This window comes from Dromiciops gliroides, chromosome 4, assembly GCF_019393635.1.
Source record: "Dromiciops gliroides isolate mDroGli1 chromosome 4, mDroGli1.pri, whole genome shotgun sequence".
Taxonomy (NCBI): Eukaryota; Metazoa; Chordata; class Mammalia; order Microbiotheria; family Microbiotheriidae; genus Dromiciops; species Dromiciops gliroides.
In genome coordinates, this window is record NC_057864.1 from 360,707,825 (window position 1) to 360,727,339 (window position 19,515).

At 35.8% G+C, this 19,515-nt stretch overlaps 1 protein-coding gene across 1 annotated transcript; it reads left to right on the plus strand.

Moving 5' to 3' along the window:
- The first annotated feature begins 6,223 nt into the window (after positions 1 to 6,223).
- On the plus strand, positions 6,224 to 15,546 carry CENPW (centromere protein W). Its single transcript, XM_043963304.1, has 3 exons — positions 6,224 to 6,469; positions 13,996 to 14,109; positions 15,191 to 15,546. The coding sequence occupies exons 1-3, from the start codon at positions 6,347 to 6,349 to the stop codon at positions 15,215 to 15,217; spliced, it is 264 nt and encodes an 87-aa protein (XP_043819239.1). The 5' UTR covers positions 6,224 to 6,346; the 3' UTR covers positions 15,218 to 15,546.
- The last annotated feature ends 3,969 nt before the right edge of the window (positions 15,547 to 19,515 follow it).

Below are 19,515 nucleotides of genomic sequence, written 5' to 3' on the forward strand. Positions count from 1 at the left end.
ACACACACACAAAATAAATAAAAAAGGACATGTAATGTAGAAAAAACTATCTCGAAAGGACATCTAATCCCATTAATCATGATTATGTATTATTATGAAAAGCTTCATAGGTCATGTTCTTCAGGATGTCCACCAAAGTTATATATACCTAAAGATACATTTTCAACTTCTACTTGCCTCCTGCTCCCAGCTGGAGGAAAATGAAATGGGAGATATTTTCTCTAAATTAATTTTACTTCACAGTGTATGGGATAATACTGGCATTCTTCAGTAGACTCAATATTAATAGGTAGGTGAAATCATTGGAAGTAACATTTACTAAACCCTCCCTGAATGCAAGCTATCTATTAATTGAACTAAGAATAGGAGAATACATATGAATAAGTTTTCCTATTATTAGAACTCTACTAGACACATAGTTGAAAATTAAGCCCATTATGCTTCTGATTTACAACAGGAAAACAACACAGACTTTTGTGTCATAGTTATTCTAATTCCAATTCTGTTCTCAAAATTGTAGTGTCTGTTATCTTTATTTTGAACCAGAGTAAAAGTGTTATCTTCATTGGCTAAAATTTCTCCTTTCAAATTTCACTTTTATGTATCTCTTCATGTAGTGAAGAAACTTTAAATCTGAAAGTTACCTTTGGTAACTGTCTAGAGCAAAGCTTCTTGAATTGTGGGTCACAATCTCATATGGGGTTGCATTACTGAATGTGTGGGTTGCAAAAAATTTGGCAGTAAATGTTTGATTTGTATATCTATTTTATATACCTATATACCTGGGGTTATATAAAAATTTCTTTGGAAAAAAGGGTTCAGCAGTGGAAAAAGTTTAAGAAACCCTGGTCTGGAGCGGTTCATTTTGATCAGTCAGCCTCACCTGGAAGCAGAATAGTTCAATTCAGTTCAACAAAGAGTTACTAAGTAACCACTAAGTGTAGAGATAACATTATAACTATATGTAGACCCCAGAGATACAAAGACAAAAATAAAACAGCCACTGGAAACAGGATGCTTGTATTTGACTGGTCAATTATAACTTATACACAAATAAGTATCTTTTGATGTAAGATAAAGAAATATTGGAGATGATATATGAGTTGGACCTTGAAAAAAAGACAAGGATTCTGAGAGTTGGGTAAGGAAGGATAACATTCCAGGAATGGGGTGATAACTTGTAGAATATATAGAATGGAGAAATGGAACCTTGGGTAAAAAGAACACCTAGTGGTACAGTTTGACTGGCATATAGGGTTCATGAAGGGGGATATTAAGAAGCTAGGCTGTAAAAGTAGATTGACTCAGACTATAGAAGGCCTTAAATCCCAGGTGAAGAATTTGTATTTTTTCCTAGACATCATAGGGAGCCACCAGAGGTTTTTGACATTGTCACATATACACATTGGAAAACTTACATTGTCTACTTTTGAAATGATAGATTGGTAGATAGGTAGGTAAAAAAGAAAGAGGCTAGAAGCAAAGAAAACAATTAGGAAGCTCTTTCAATGTTTCAGGACAGAGGTACCAAAGACCTGAACTAAAAACATGGTGGCCAAGTGAGCAGAGAGAAAGGGATGGATACAAGAGATGTTGTCGAGGTTGAATTGGTAATACTTGGCAACTACTTGGAGTGAAGTGTTTGAGAGAGGGAAGGGTCAAGTATTTTTGAAATTATATACCTAAGTGACTGGGAAGATGGCATTTATCTCTACAGAAACAGGAAATTTTAGATAAGGACCAGATTTGGGAAGGGTAAGATAACTAAGTCCTTTTGGAACATATTAAGTTTAAGATAACTATAGGGCATCCTAAAAGTGATGCCCAGTAAGATATCCAGGAGGCATCAGTGATAGAGGATTGGAGTTCAGGAGAGAGACTTGGGCAGAAATATAGGGTGGAATAGTTTTTAGAGGCACTGGAAAGTTACCCTGACTTCTTCTTACCTAGTCTTGACCAATATCTCACCAATCATCTTGTGCTAATGTCCCAAATTTCACTGTACATTGAGGGGGGCAATGACTTGTGCTGTGGAAGGAGGAATATAAGACAAAATTTTCAGCTCTGCTCCTCCTCCTCCTCTTCCTCCACCTCCTCCTCCTCCTCCTATGGTGTTTCAAAATGTTTCCAAATCTATAGAAGTTGCAAGATTTCTACAGAAATCTTGGAATGGTGATGGTGGTTGTGCTGGCAGTGGCAATTTGAAAGTAGGTTACAGAAGAAATAAAAAGTTGTCCTGTGTTTATCTCCAACCTCAGGAAAACTCAGTGAAGAGTAGAGACTACTGAGAAGAGTTTATAGTTGAAATCCTGAAGCAAGGAAAAAAAATAAAAGGTAACTTCTCTGCACTAACTAGGAGTGAGAATCAAGGAACTTTCTATGAATGAGGAAGGTGAGTAAACAAGGTCTAAACAGCATCTGAGCAAATTATAGCAGCCAAGTGTGTGGGAGAATGAAAATATTATCCCCTTCCCTCAACAAAAATGACATAAGATATGACGATTTGTTTTGAGAACAAAAGAGTAATAACACTCTAGAAAAAAGAATCAGTTGTAGCATTAGGTAACAGCATCAGGTTGAATAGACTGTTAAGACTTTATACGTTGTGAGTCCCTCCATATGGCCATGAAAGAGGCATTTAGTAATATGTACTAGAGAAGTAGAAAATTGGTGACCTTTGTCTTGCACTGCTTTCAGTCACCAAAGCAAAAAGTCCCTGTCTCTTTTCACTACCATTGATCTCTAATTAAAATGTAAATTAACATCTTTCTGAAAACAGTAATATGTAGTACTAGTGTAGCAACATATAATTCCTCCTAGGCCCAGCATGAGTAAGCACAAATTTTCTCTTTCTAAATAGGCCCCTAGCTTTGTACCCATATATGCAGATTGGGTTCAGTTCTAAGAGAGTCTGATTCCTAAAAAAAAATAAAAAAAGTCATGCTCTTTTTTTGCAATCTCTTTGGTTCTTTATTCTCAACCCATAGTTCCTGAGGAGAATAACTTAAAACTTAGCTTTTGGCTCACCTCTAGCATCTCTTCAAAAGGGGGAGCTGAAAGGTACTCAAATGTAAAATGTAGACCAGTTATAGGATCGCTATTTGTCTTCCACCCAAAAGAAATGCTTGAAACATGAAAGACTCATAAGTACACATTAAGAGCCTTAAACATGACACAGTAACTCAGTAACTACCAAGTACCGGCCCTGTGGCATGACTCCACAATGGAGGCCTTAGTATGTAGATGTATACCATGGGACTATGAAATAACAGGACTAATTTTCATAAGGCACATGCTAATAATAACAGTTAGTATTTATATAGTGCTTTAAAGTTTGCAAAGTCTTTTACATACATGACTTCATTTGATCCTCTTAAACACCCTGTGAGGTAGATGCTATTACTATGCCTATTTTTATAGATGAGGAACCAGAAGCTGATATAGGCTTAGTGACTTATTCATCTAGGGTTACTCAAAATATTAAAACATGAAGCACTTAGTGGGATTGTTGAATAGGTATTTACCTTCATCTCATCTTTACAATGTTCCAATAGCTCCCTTGAAGTCCATTTTTTTTTTCTGGCATGCCCCACCAGTAGTTGTGCTTATCCTCCTGACAGTTGTCTTCTCCAAGAAACCTTCTAGTAAAGATAGACAAACACTGTAACTGGCACTGGCTGAAAGATTCAGGAGTTCCCAACTTCTCAGACTCACAAGTTTGCCTCTAGAAATGTTCATCTCAGAATCACAGTGCTCAAATATTTACCTGTATTCAGGGAAAGAAACACAAAACAGAAGAGGTAGCCAGGACCTTGAGATCCTGATTCAGGTTTAGTTGGAGGAGCACCTACTTTAGGGAGCATGTGCAAGGAATTGCCATTTCTTCTTCCTCTCCTATCTCTTCTATCACAGCCCAGAGAATATCTGTAACATACTTTACAAGGGAAGGAAGAAGAGAGATCTGCAGAGGGTGGAGTGATTCATTCTTTTTAAGGTCTACATAGTTGGCAGATTTTCCTGGATCAGTGGCTAATCATTTCTGACACAACTTTAACTAGATTGCTTCATCCAAATCTTTTCATGTGGATCTATAAGAAAGGGCCAGGGCAAATGCGTCCTTAGATAGGGTGCAATTTTTTTTTTTTTGCAGGGCAATGAGGGTTAAGTGACTTGCCCAGGGTCACACAGCTAGTGTCAATTGTCTGAGGCCGGAATTGAACTCAGGTCCTCCTGAATCCAAGGCCGGTGCTTTATCTACTATGCCACCTAGCTGCCCCGATAGGGTGCAATTTCTAGGTATACTCCATGAGGCCAAAACAGATCAGCAGCGTTCCCCTTATTATACCTGTTATTCTATAAGAAGCCATTTAAACTATATGTTTATTAGATATTTTTCAAAGTGGAAACTAGTTAAGAGCAGATTTTGGTTTTGTTTTTGCGGGGCAATGGGGGTTAAGCGACTTTCCCAGAGTCACACACAGCTAGTAAGTGTGGAGTGTCTGAGGCCAGAGTTGAACTCAGGTACTCCTGAATCCAGGGCCGGTGCTTTATCCACTGTGCCACCTAGCTGCCCCTAAGAGCAGATTTTGATAGAAAAATAGAGTGAGCAGAAGAGCACCAGTTATCTATAAGGAGGAAATTCTATTAGGGAAAAAGAGAGTTTGGCTTATAAACATTTCCTCATCCATAGTTTTGCCTACTGCTTATCTGATTCCAATGAAAGAAAATAATGATAAAAACAGAGGTATGGGAGCATAATACAGAAGCTGTATAGAGACACAGCATGCTGCTGTGGTGTTGACTCAAAGTTCTTTTAATTTGCATTCCTCTAATCAATAATATTAAACTTGAGGCATGTTTTTCATATAACTATAGATAGTTTTGATTTCCTCTTCATCAAACAGTCTTGGAGTCAAGAAAACTTATAAGACCTTGTAAGTCCTCTTACAAGTACTAGTTATGTGACCACAGGCAGCTAGTTTCATATCTCATTGTTCATGGTAACTCATTTTCTCATCTGAAAATGGAAGGGTTTGAACTAGATTATTTCTGAGCTCCTTTCTTAGTTCTAAATCTGTGATCCTATCTTCATCAGTAGGGAGAATTTCCACATTGCTAGTTCCCTGTTCAGATAAGATCACCAAATCCATAGAATCAGAGGAATTTAAAATTGGAAGACACCTTAGAGAGTAAGTTCAGGTTGAAATGACTTTTTTTTTAAAGGCCTGTAAAATAATTTCAGTAATATGGGGACAACTTTACTTGATAAAGGAAATAATTACTTGTATATTGGTCTAGTTATTTCTAAATCTCTTTTAAATCTGAGAAAATGTAAGAGTATCATCTATTTTCTTCAAAATCTAGTTTTCTGTTGAATTAATATCATCTAAATTAGTTGGCCAAATTGACTTTAGTTTTTTTTTTTTAACAGGATATTCGTGAAAGCAGGATGAATAGTGGTCTTTTCAATGTCTTCTGCATTGTCTTTTGGCCCAGCATGTGCCATTTTGGATTCACATATTTAGAGTTTTAGGGCAGAGCTACAGGAGTAGGGATGTTGACCAGAGGATGCAGCTTTTCCAGCTACCTGCCAGAGTACAGAATTCTGCTATTAGATTTTCATTTTCTCCCCCTTCACCTTTGTGTAACCATGGATGGTTATTAATTACCTGTTAAAATAAAACAAAATATTTCTGGGTGGAGTAACAAAAAAGCCATCAAGAGCTTACACCTGTAAAGAGACCCCAGAGAGTCCTCCGAAGACTGGGCTCCCATTGGCTACTTTTCCCCACATCCTAAAAACAAACAAACAAACAACAAAACAATCTTAGGAACTAGTCAAAGATCAAAGGGAACTGAACAAAGGGTAGATATATTTTAATGGGGGGAGGGGACAAGAGTCCTGAATGTGCATATTGAAAAGCTTATATTTGTTGATAAATATTAAGTCCACGATAAAATGAAAATTAAAAAATAAAGGAAGTGAAGTGGTGAAGAAGTCGGGGGGGAAAACAACAGAAAACCTTAGGAAGAAATAAACAGCAGGCAAGAGAACATTTTGCCTGCCCGCCCGCCCTCCCTCCCAAGGAGCTGTCAGCAGAGGCGAAAACACAGGAGCGCATGCGCCCGTTTCCCCGTGCCTTCCAGTCTTATAGTCGAGCTTCCTGCTGGGGCGTGGCCTTGCGTCACTCCGGAGCGCCGCGGCGCGAACCAAAGGCGGGGGATTCAAACTGACGTAAGAAAGTTTGGTGCTCGACTTGACTCTGTTCGCCCTTCTTCATCCCGGACCCCAGTCAGTCTCCGCTTCTGGGGCTTCGGGGTTGGGCAGGAGGAGGACGAAGAGAGAATGGCGGCGGCGGTGGTGGCGGCGGCCCGGGTGTTGAAGCGCAAGGCTCCCCGCGGCTTCCTGAGGAGATTCATCAAGCGACGGAAACCTCAGCTATTCCTCAAGTCTGGCGTCGAGCTGTGGGTGAGCTCCCTTTCCCGCTGGGGCTGAGGTGGTGGGCAGGAAAACGCGAAGAAGGAGGAGAGGGAATGAACCCCATCCCTTCCCACCCCCGCTTTGTACCTCCTTGGCCCGGTCGGTAGCAGGCCTCCCTACCCCCTGCCCCGTCATTGAGGTCTTTCCCGCCCGCCCCGGGCGGCCAGGGGGTGGGAGGAAGAGTCAGCTGTTTTCCCTCGGGACGTGGGAGGCCGTTCTGGCGCACGTAAAAGTTGATGGGAATCTAAAAAGAACTTTTTCACCTGCTTATTTCCACAGTCTTTTAAGAATAGTGACTCCCATCTCTTTAACACTTTAATGGTTACAAAGCATTGAACTGACACCAACCCTGGGAGGAAGGTGTCTCAGGTGAAGGAGCTTCTGGGCCAGATTGAGGGGAGGTCTGACCTTCCCTTGTTTTTAAGATGAGGAAACTGAACTCCATGGGACCTAAATGACTTGGCTTGTGGGTGCAGGATTTTGGAATCTCCAATCAGTGCTCTTTGCGCTGTACCGAGGCAGAACAGCGTTATCACATTCTCTTAATTTTTCTTTTAATTAAGTTTTCTTGTATAAAATGACAAATATGGTGACGTTTTACATAATCATACATGTATAACCCATATCTGATTGTTTGCCGCCTCAGGGAGGGGGGAGGGGAGGGAGGGAAAGGGGGATAAAAATTGGAGCTCGAAACTATAAATAAAAATGTTGATTACTACACACACACACACACACACACACACACACACACACACACACACACACACACACTACCTGTTGTGACAAGTTTATTTAGGATCTTCTTAAGACTACTTTTTTTTTTTTTGGTCCATTCTTATTTCTCCTTACTCCGAAGTGGGCACCCTTGTCTTCATTTGTTTATAACTTCATGGTTTTTCCTTCAGAAATCTTTGTTTAAGTCTTGAATATTTTGCTCATATAAATATTTTTAACTTGTTTTCAATTTCACTAAGAAGGAAAATCTTGTAAAGATATGTACCCTTTTATTGCTTATTTTTTCACTTTACTTTGGCTCCCCAGCCAACCTCACCTGGCCTTCTTCACCTGACTTCTTTCATGTGAATAAACTAAAGGGAATATAGAAAGGATTCTTTGACATACATTACAGGTGACTTCTTCATCTGACTTCTTTCATGTGAATAAAAGCTAAAGGGAATATAGGAAGGACTCTGACATACATTACAGGTGAAGAAGTCCAGGTGAGGCTGGCTGGGGAGCCAAACTAAAGTGAAAAAAGCAGTCAATAAAAGAATACACATCTTTACAAGATTTTCCTTCTTAATGAAATTGAAAACAAGTGAAAAATATTTATATGAGCAAAATATTTAAGACTTAAGCAAAGATTCCTGGAGGAAAACCATGAAGTTATAAACAAATGAAGAAGACAAGGGACCAGTTCAAATATGATTTCCTCCATGAAACTTTCCATCACATGGACCCGAGCTTTTAGTCCATATAGGTGTCTGCCTTGCTTCTTTGAATTTCTGTATCATTAACAAATTACTCTCATCTATGTTAGTCAATTATGCACTGGTATGCTTTCATTTTCATCTTAAATATAGTCTTATTTCCCAACTGGATTGTAAGTTTCTTGTGGGCAGAGATAATATTCTTTATTACCCTACCAAGTGCTGATTACAAAGTGGACACAAATACTTCTTTGTCCCTTGACTTTAACTTGATTTCTGTTACCCCAAATTCTTATTAAAGTAGGCAGTACTGGCTCTTCCATTTTTTAGTTCTTGCATTGATTATATATCTTTTTTCCCTGCCTAGGTGCAGTCCTAGTAAATACATCTATTCAATCTAAATAAATCTTCTAGCCTCATGTGCCTTATTTGGGTTTTTGATTTATTACAGATGAATGATCTGTGATAATTTCTCTGTGTATGTTTATTGTAAAATTAAAAAAAAATGCTCTCACAGTGGGTGGAAAGAGAAAGCTTGACCCAGTAGAACCTTTTGTTGTCAATTGAGAGTAACAAATTAAATTGATGTGATAGTAGGTATCTCTTATAAAGTCCTTAGCATGTCCTTTTAAGTAAGGTAAAGTATTGTTTAAAAGAAAAATAAAAGAATCAGAGAGATTGAGTTTTAAATACTTGGGTTTCACCAGGATGTGGTTAATCATTATATCAACCAGAGTTGAGCCTTTTTATCTTTTCTCTAATTTATTTTCCTTTTCTGACCTCATTTAACTTCCCATGTTTGAAATATTGGTGTTATCTCTGGCTCTTCCTTCTCCTTCCACTCCTACATCCAAACAGTTAGCAAATCCTATTTATTCTACTTCTGAAACAATTTTTTAATCTCTCATGTATTCCCCTTTGTAATCTTATTCCATCCTAACTTTTCAGATTTATTTCACATTAATTTCCTTTCACATATTTTGTTTGAATCAAACTGTCCTACTTACTATTTTCTGAGCCAAGCAATTCAACTTTTGCCTCCAGAGGCTATTCCCTATAACTTGAATGCATTTTCTCCTCACTTCTACCTCTTAGAATTCTTAGGTTACTAGTCTTAGTTGAGGTACATCCTGATACTCCTAATTGTTAAGAACTCTGTGTTCAAATTATCTTTCATTTATCTGTGTAAAAGTTGTATCTCTCCACCAGAATGTAAGCTCCTTGAGGACAGGATCCATGTATCTCTTGTCCATGGCATACAGTAAACAATAAATGCATGTCAAATCGAACTGAATTACAAAATCCTTGAGAGGTAGGTAGGTAATGCAATGATTATTTTTCCACTTTTACGGATGAAGAAACAGATTAGGAGATTTAATAATTTAGCTGTAGTCACTTGGCCAATAAATATCAGCTGGGACATGAACTCTGATCTGCTGACTCCAGATACAAGGCGAATACTGGCTCTAACTTTCAGACATTTTATTGAAATACTATTTTAGAATATTTGACTTCTTTCATGTGAATAAATGCTAAAGGGGATATAGAAAGTACTCTGACAGCCTAATTGAATATGGCATTCGTACGTGAAATAGCTGGGTACCAGTGCAAGGAAGCAATGTATATTACTATTTTGCAAAAGGTGGGATGAAGATGATAAGAAAAGGGGTGTGGGGGTGAGGGAGGTCACTGGTACCCATATTGATCAGGAGAGAATTTCTGAATCAGATGGAGCTTGAAGTTATATTTGAAGGCTGAGTAGAATTTGGCTAGCAGAAAGGTGACATTAACTTGTCCCCTTCTTATTCAGCATTTTTATCAGTTCCTTGTAATAAAGACAGTAAGTATACTTGTTAAATTTACAGATGGCCCCAGTTAATCAATAAGCATTTTTTAAGTGAATACTGTCTTCTAGACACTGGCAGCAGTGGCAGCATGGGATGGGGGTGGAGGTGGGGTGTCACAAACAAAAGAGGGAAACAGTTCCATCTCTCTAGGAGCTTGGAGACAAGGTGCATATATATGTACATATATGGCAAAATGTATACAAAACTGATATAGGTAAACTTTAAAGTATCTGGCTTCTTCCATAAAGAGGCACTTGAGCCAGATCTGGAAAGAAACCAGGAATTCCAAATGGCAGAAGTAAGGAATGAGACCATTCTAAGAATGGGGGACAGTCAAGGCAAATGATATAAATGTTATGTAGTGGGAGAACTGGGAAAGAGCAAGATAGTAACAGGCTGGATTTAGGGAACAAATCTAAAAAATTTAATAGGGATAAATAAGTCCTAAAGTTAAAAAACAAAAACAAAAACAAAAAAAACCAACCCTGTAAATATAGGCTAGGAGATATCTGGCTGAATAGCAGTTCAGATGGAAAGATTGATTTTACCTGATTGTTAGTGTAACACTAGTATGAAGTATTTGACAGGAACTAGAAATGTTTATATTAATGAAGAGAAAAAAATTCAGGTGTTGGGGAGCATTATAGTGTTCAAATATTTGAAGAGACATCATTTTAATGAAAGTATATGAATATATGTGTATATGTACATATATACATATGCATATATAACAAATTTATTTTCAACTTTCAAAATTTTATTATACTCCTGGTTGATAAGGAAAGTGAATCAACAAATATTCACAAAATCTATGTCTTTCCTTGATTTTCTATATTCAAAATTTAAGAGACCCAAGAAGAAAAATAAAAATAAAAATGAGGGAGTTAGGTTGGATTTCTAAAATCTTTTTCATCCCTATAGTTTTGTGTTTTAAATATCTAAATGAAGGTAATTGTATTTTCCTTTAGAAATAGTGGTATCACTGGGGTTTATATTCCTGATAAGGACGACATAAAAAAATTGTGGATATGATGGCTATCTCAAAATATGTAACTATCGATTTCTATACCTTAAATTTATATTCAAAACATTAAAAATAGAAAAATATTTTGTGAGATTATACAAGGGATTGCAATAGAATTCCATCAATTTAATAAAAAGCTAATAATAATAATTATTGGCTAGTCTTAAAATTTAGAAGGACTTTGGGGGAATAATCTAATTCAAATGTTGTTTAAGGATGTTTGAATTGATGGCTATTTCTCAGATTTCATGGTAGCAAGCAGAATCATTCAGAGTAATACCAATGAATTTGAATTTTCTCTCAAAGTGATAGATTCACTAATTTTCCTTTTGGTGATAGTAGTAGAGATCTAGTAGAGATCTTTTTCCCACTGTGTGAATTTGGATAAGTCACCTGGTCTCCTTGTAATGGGGATAGTAATTCATAATCTACTTTATAAGGGTGGTTCTGAACTGTGTTGGATTAAGATTTGGTGGGTTATAGGAACATTGTCACATGGAACTGTTACAAAGGGCTCCATCCAATATATTGTCCATCTCCAGGTTAGGGAAGTAGATTAATGAGATCAAAGGTGAGGATGTAGGGAATCTTGCTGCTTAAAATAGTGCTTTGCATCCAGTAGGCACTTACAGAATGCTTTTTAATTCATTGTAACTACACCCACTCAACTATCTTGGTGCTTAATGTTCACTTTAGGGCATGTTTCACTACAGAATTCAGGGCTGTTTAATCTTTGAGTCTGACCCAGTGTCCTGCTTTATTCACTTTCATGGTCATCCTGCAAAATGGAGATAGTTTTCAATTGGGCAATAGCAGATTCAACAGTTGACCAGAGTGTCCAGAGTTGCTCACTCTGCTGTATTGCTTCTAGAAAATAAAATGAATACTGCTTTCTGAATTCCAGCCCATCTTCAGTTGCTGCATCGAAGATCCTTTGCTTAACTTGATGAGGTTTTTATTGCCAAATTTTGCTATTTTAAAAAGAAATAATTAATGTAGACTATACATATTTTTCACTCCTTCTCAATGTCATCAGGAAGGAAATTCTTATAAAGCCGTGGACTCTTTCATTACTTGTTTCTCTAATCTAGTTTGTCTCTCCAACTATCTCACCACTCAACTGCATCCTTTTTTTTTCCCCCCACATATCTTTATCATCTTATTAAACTTTGCCAAACTCCTTTTATTTCTTTTAAACTCATGTTTTCCTTTTTCTGGCACTCATCCATAGCCAGTGTTCTTTCAGATTCTTTTCATCTTAATCCATTGAAATAATTTACCACCTCCTGTTCTTTTATATCCTTTAGTTGCTCTTCTTTTCTCTTCCTGTCTTATAGAGTTTTGTGAATAACATTGGACTTTGGGACCCATTTCATTGTGCCATTTTTAGTTTTACTGTCCCATGAGCATTTCTCCTGTGAAAACTATTTAACTTCCATAAGTACTGGAAGAAATCATTCTTAGTAAACAAGTTTGGGTGGACTTTTTGTGAAAATTTTTAAATATTAGTAAAACATTTATGAATGTGGAGATTAGGCAATTGTTTATCAAATGATTCTGAATATCTTGTAAAGATAATATTTCAAAATAGTATCTTGCAAGTCATATCGATTTTTGACCTTTCTTAAGTGTTGTTTTTGAAATTCGAATTGGCCAAATTTATTGTTGCTATATAGTAATCCAGTCTCATTGAATATGATTGTATTGCTGCTTTTGTTTGAAATGTTCTCATGGCCATAGTTTAAAAATTAAGCAGATATAAAATAATGGATGGTTTGCAAAACAAATTGTAAGACTGGACACTCAACTTGGATATATATTTCTAGAAATTTGCATCATTAGGCAGCAGTTGCCTAATATTCATATAGTTGCATTAATTTAATTCAACAAACATTTAAGTACTTAATGTGTGCAAGGCAGTATACTAGGTGCTGTCAATACAAAGATTAAAAAAAGACTAACTTCTCTCAAGAAGCTTATATTGTGAGTGAGTGAAGTTATATGTACATAAATAAATATAAAATAATTTGAAGAGGGAAAGGCAATATGGTACAGTTGAAAGAGTACTTGATTTGATGTTTGAAGTCTTACTACCTGGGCAATTCATTTGACTTCTATGGGTTTCTCTTTGCTCATCTCTAAAATGAGGGAGTTGTCCAAATATCTCTTAGGTTCCTTCCAATTTTACTTTTATGAACTCTTGTAGTTGAGTAACTGAATCCCTTGAAATTGGGTTGAGGGTAGATCTGCTTTACTGAATTGAAATCAATAGCTTTAAAAAAGATTTATAAGTGGTTAAAATGATTTCATAATAGTACCAAAGGTATCTCTTTGGATTGTAGGTCTAGAGGTAGAAGAGATTTCAGAGGCCATCTGATTCATTTTTAAAATGAAGAAACTGAGGGTCATCAAAGTTTTTAGGAATTGTTATAGTAAATAATAAAATTAGTTTGAATCAGTGTCAGATCTGGAGTTAGGACTTGGGCTTAAATTCTGGCACTGCCACTTACTTTTCTGTATGACCTGGGCAAATTATTTAATTTCTCCAGGAATTCATTACTGTTATTAGGGTTGGGGTTTGTAATAAAAAGGAAAAGGCAATGTGATCCAATTAAAAATGTTGGATTTGGTGTTAGAGTTTAAATCTGCAGAAAAAAAGAAGAAAAAAAAGTTTAAATCTGTTCTTTGTTACTTACTATGTTACTTTGGACAAATCACTTGATTTTTCTGTGTTTAACTTCATTTCATTTCTGAAAGGAAGGATTTGATTAGGTGACCTCTAAGATACTTTTAAGTTCTAAACTTTTTTTATTTAGGGTCATTCATCAATCACTTATTAATAATTAATATATTAGGACAGAAGCAAAAATTGTATAAGATCTTTATCCTCAGAGAACTTAGAATCTTCTGTATCATTTCAGGGTTGTATAGTGGAAAGAGTATTGGACTGAATCATTAAGACATGGATTTTTATTCCTGGCTTTGCCACTTATTAGCAGTATAACTGACTGAGTCATTAATGTTTGGATTCTGAGTAACTTGGAAAATGATGATACCAATAACATGAATGTTGGGTGGATCACATAAAATAATACACATGAAAACACTTTGAAAACTAAACTAGTGTCTATATGTAATATGGTATTTATTTTAGTATTTCAACTACTTTTTAAGTCCTTATGGATATTTAAAAAATTTTCTCTTTATAAGGTACACTTGAACTGTTTACTGTTTCTTCATCGATTAGCAGAAGAAACCAGGATGCAGGCTTTTCAGAACAAGAGTAAGATAATTAAGGACAAGCATCTTATTGCTGCAGCAAAGGTAAGTATAAAAGCTGACTTTCTTTTCTTGGACACTTAAGAGAATGGAGATTAATTGTCCTTGCTTCCTCTTTTATCCCTTAGCTACTGGGTAATTATACCTCAGTCACTAGTAGTTGATAGAATTATAGCTTGTGTTCATATTATTGAATTTAAATTGAAGGTGTAATATTAGTTTTTCCATATGCTCATAATATTATCCTAGGTGGGGAAGTTAAGAAATACCTACATGATTCAAAAATAAACTGCCTTTGTAATAATTCAGGTGAAAAAATTTGACATTTTTATCATTTTAGTTTTAGTGGCACTTTGATGTAACAATACACTTAGATAGTATACCTAATGTTGGAAGATTACATTGAAACAGACATATCTTCTTGCTTGTACTAAATATTTTTTAATGTTTACTTATTTTTCTAACTGGGAGTCAAGATTATATCTGGGTAAACTTGTGAAGGATATTTGTATGATTATGAGGCTACTTAAATTCATTTTTCCATAATGGTCCTACCTAAGCTTTATCTCTGGGCATAGTTCCATTTGATGTTTGGGTGACGGTGAAGTCAGTGTGTGTCCAGATATTTTAAAGCTTATCCTGTTGCTGGGAAAAGTATGATCACAGAAGCCAGCTGCACATTTCTGGACATAAAAGTGGAATGGTTTTAATATCTTCAAGGTGGTTTTTTTCCTTTCTTAATTGAAAACAGAAACTAATCTAAAATATAGGTGTAACTCAGTTATGCAACAGATTATTTTCTATTTCCTGAAAAGTTATATAAAATTAATTATTATAAATTAAATACTAATGCACAGGAGACCCTTTAAGGATACCTGATTGAGTAGTTTTATAAATTGAAGATTTTTTGAAATGCAAACAATCACAATTCACAATAGTTTTGCAAATTCAAAATTTAGTTTTTTGTTTTTTTAAAATTATGCCCCCACCAAAAAAATAAAAATAAAAAAATGACGCCCCATCTGTATAATTCAAGAGGCTTTTAGAGGAAAACTGTTCTTGTTATACCCTTTGGCCTAAGGTTTTACACATTAAAGAAATAATACTTTTCTTTTCTTTTTGACAGGTGATTTTAAAGAAGAGTAGGGGTTAGAGCCTAAAGACTGTATCATTTGAAACTGTGTTATCTCATTAAATGTTAATAAAGTAGTGTGCTTTTTAATACCTCTTTAAAATATGGAACATTAACTACATATGTTGGGCAAGTTTTTGTACTGCTGGTGTCGAATTTGTATCATAGGTATATTCATTTATTCATTCTACAAATGTTTATTAAATACTTCGACTGTGTTATTTCTTAGTGAAAGTACAAAGATAAATAGAACATAGCTGTTTTCATAATTGGCACAAAAGCTTCTCAGTGTACTTGTGGCCTACTTGTGGTAATGACAGGCACACAAATATGCAAATAAAGTATTATAAAGACTGTTCAACACTTTTATGAAGGCTCATGTTTTTTTTTAAAGGTGGCCAATGTTAGTTTTTAAAAGTTAAAGCTTTTAAACTTTATTGCCATTGCTGTTTTGTTTTTTTTGAAGATAACAATGATTGCTTATTATATTAAATAATATGAAGAAATGGTTTTGTGATCAAATGTCTAGAATAATTTATATATATTCTGAGTTTGAAAAAAACCCAAAAAACCTTTTCAAGTCTAGAGAAAGATAACATATCATATTCAAAGTATATGTGAGAGTCTTAACTGTTTAGCTGAATTTTTCAATGATAGGGACTTAAAATTTTTTTTATTGGTTTAAAGAGGAGGAAACTCCTTCTACCAAAGCAGGTTAGCATTTTCTGTGCAACTTACAGTCTTAATGAACTGTATAAAGCACTGAGGGCTTAAGTGACTTGCCTAGGGTCACAGAGCCAAAGCCACATGATAACATGGCAAAAGTTGAACCATGGGGGCAGCTAGATGGCACAGTGGATAGAGCACCGGCCCTGGAGTCAGGAGTACCTGAGTTCAAATCCGGCCTCAGACACTTAACTAGCTGTGTGACCCTGGGCAAGTCACTTAACCCCAATTGCCTCACTAAAAAAAAAAAAAAAAAACCAAAAAAAAAAAAAGTTGAACCATGGGCTTCCACACTCTGGGGACAATTCTCTATCCGTTATTTAGTTCTGAGTGTTTCAGGGGATTTTCATTTTGTTGACTAGGAAACTGAACAATGTAATTTCCAGTAATGTACAAAACTTAATCTTTTATCAAATATATTTGACAGATGTCTACAAAAAAGCTTAAGTCCTTCTGTATTCAGATTTTTTAAAAAAGATAAAATCAACAAAATTACCCTTTTCTGTCATGCAAAGCTCCTTCTACACAAGACCCTGGGCAAGTATGTAACTCCTGTTTGTCTCAGCTTCTTCAATGGTAAAATGGAGATAATAATAGCACCTACTTCTCAGGATTGTTATGACGATCAAATGAAATAATATTTTAAAGTGCTTAGGACTGTGCCAGTCACATAGTAGGACTGTATAAATATGCTTATTCCCTTCTTGGTTATTTTCAAGGCAGTTTAAGGATGGTATTGCCTAGAACCTGTGATTTTATAGAATCATAAATTTAGAAGTAGAATAGACTCAGAGGTCATCAAGTACCACCTCCCATCCTGCTTCCCTCACCCTCCTTCCCACATTTTACAGAAGAGGAGACAGATTCAGAGAATAAAGTGACAGTTTTTTTGGATTTGTTCTTTTTTACTCTAAGCCCAATGATCTATCCAATGTGCCACCTAGTTGTCTTAGTAACAGAGTGGAAACTCTGCTCTAGTTGGGCAGTTCTTGTGTAATTTTGTTTTACTTGTCTGGGACATTGAAAAGTTAAGTGACTTATCTCTGGTCACAAAAAGTGTATCAGAGATAGGACATGAACTCATGTCTTCCTGATGCCAATGCTGATCTAACTTGTACGTCATGCTTCCTCTTATAATCTATGATGAAGAAAGTAAATGAACTTGTTTTTTCAAGATCTCTGAAAGTTACTTCACAAAAAAGAATGCTGCTGTATCTATATTCAGTGATATCATGGAAAATTTCATTTACTTGCCTAGAAAATGTGAAAATATTTAAATATGTATTATAAAATTTAACGTAATTCTTTCCACAACTTGTTCCCCAGCTATTAAGCAGCTGGACATCTCTTGGTGTTCCTGCTTAGAACGGTACAAATAAACAGATAATGGCAAATACCAGCCCAACCCATTGCCTCCCACTATCAATGACTATTCTTCTGTGTTTTCATTGGCAGAACATCAGAAAGATGTGGGATCACATCTTAAATTATAAATGAATTGAAAATCTTAATTTTATTTTACAGCCAACTTTTCAGGAACACATTCGTTATAAAGTGACTGGAATATATTCCTGGTGCAAATAGGAAAACCAAAGTACTTATACAACTTATAGATTGTATGCCAAAACTACAGTAAAATTCCTCTTGCATTTTTCTTGGAATTGAAGCAATATATTGGGATTAGTGGAGTAGTGGTCTAAATTGAAGGAAACAAATTTCCTACTCTATTGCTTGTCATACCTTAATAAGGATCCATGTCTGGAATTTTTAAAAAGGAGCTTTGCTTGTTTAAAGAATGTGTACAAAATATTTTCTGAGAATTTGCTTTTAAGACCCAGAATGGAATACTTAACCAAATATCTGATAAATATAACTAAAGGAAATAGCTATGTTAACAACATTGGACATAGATTCTAGGAAGAAGTATGGATCATTGGGAGTTAAAAATTACAGTTATGTAAACATGAGGCTTTGTGATACTTAAGTTAAAATTCTCTTCTTACAAAATACTGGAAAGCAAATGTGTCAAAGGGAGAGAGATTGGTTATTGGAGGATGGAGGCAAGGACAGCATCAGAGTTGGAGGATACTCATAATCCTTGAGTTTAACCGGTACCTGAAGAAAAATGACCACCTTTTCTGTATGTTTTAGAGGGCATCGTGTTTAAATTTATTTCTAGAGAGGAGTAGCCCACTTACTACTTAGCTCAGAGTGAGGAAGAAAATTCCTTTCCTTAATTCAATCTCTCTCTTAATTTAGCAATTACTTATTAAATCCATGAACTCAATTATTATTTGCAAGGCACTTTACATTCTCATCCTTGGCTCCAAGTTCTTCTTGATGAGCCAATCAGGTCTTAATTTTTCTTCCATATGGTAGCCTTTCACATGCCTAAAGTTTATTTATGACTGAATTTATTAAGAGCACCCAGATAATCTCTTCCTACTTTGCCTATTTATTTTGTGTTTCAGTTCCTTGATGGTCATTATTTTTTTGTTCTGTTTTTTCAAGACCTAAGATTTTTGTCCTTTCAGAGAAACAAGCAAAACTACAATTGAGTAGTTTTGTCATTTATCTGTTGACTTAACCTTGTCGAAGCCTATGATAGAAGTCTTTATACTTTATTTGAACCTATTTTCTTTTATTTTTTTTTGCTTAAAAACAATCCTTTTTATTCATAGTATTTTGTACTTTGTTTTTCTCAGCTTATTCTGAACTTTAATACTCCTAAAACTTTTCTGCTTAGACTATGCTACATTGGGTTTTCATCCTCCATTAACTCCTTGCTTATCTTACTAAAAAACAACAAAACACAACTATAGTGCTAGATGACTTAACTGCATCCACCTTGGTCTTTTTAGGCTGCTCCCCCTTTTGTTACCTTCTTCAAGAGGACTTTGTTGATTCCCTAGTTGTTAGTACTCTACTCATGATTCTGTATTTTGTCTATATCCTGTCTTTTGTATGAACATATTCTATCCTCCAGTATACTCTAAGTTTCTTAGAACAGGGGCTGCCTCACTTTTCTTTGTCTACAGAACATACCTAGCACAGTCTCTGACCCATAGTATTAGCCTATGATGACTAATGATCTCCAGCAGTGTTTCTGCCCAAATCCCAAAGAACTGACTGACCATCAGGAGTCTTTATGCATGAGTGAATTCCATGGTCCCTCCTCAGGGAACCATATAACACTGGATACACCCCTTTAATATTCTTTCAAGGAGAGGAATAGCAAAGAGAACAGAAAAATTTATGCAGAAGGAGGGAGGCCAGGATTCCTAGGGACCATTGTGGTTGTGTTTTATTTTCTTAGATTAAAGACCTTTTCAATCCCCTCACAGTTACACTGAATCTTACTCGATCACTATTGTATTACATGTGCTAGTCTCCATAGCAGCTTGGGCAAGTACATGGTGCAGTAGATAAAAGTGCTGAGCCTGGAATCAGTTCAATCTGAGTTAAAATCTGGCCTCAGATGCTTACTAGCTATTTGACCTTGGACAAGTCATTTAACCTAGTTTGCTGTTTTCTCATCTGTAAAATGAGCTGGAGAAGAAAATGGCAAACCACTCTAGTTCCTTTGCCAAGAA

What these genes read in the sequence shown, in the direction of transcription:
- CENPW (XM_043963304.1), top strand. Translation starts at nt 6,347, where the DNA reads ATGGCGGCGGCGGTGGTGGCGGCGGCCCGGGTGTTGAAGCGCAAGGCT. An exon ending in AGTCTGGCGTCGAGCTGTGG is followed by an intron (nt 6,470 to 13,995) that starts GTGAGCTCCCTT and finishes TCTCTTTATAAG; the next exon opens with GTACACTTGAACTGTTTACT. An exon ending in ATCTTATTGCTGCAGCAAAG is followed by an intron (nt 14,110 to 15,190) that starts GTAAGTATAAAA and finishes TCTTTTTGACAG; the next exon opens with GTGATTTTAAAGAAGAGTAG.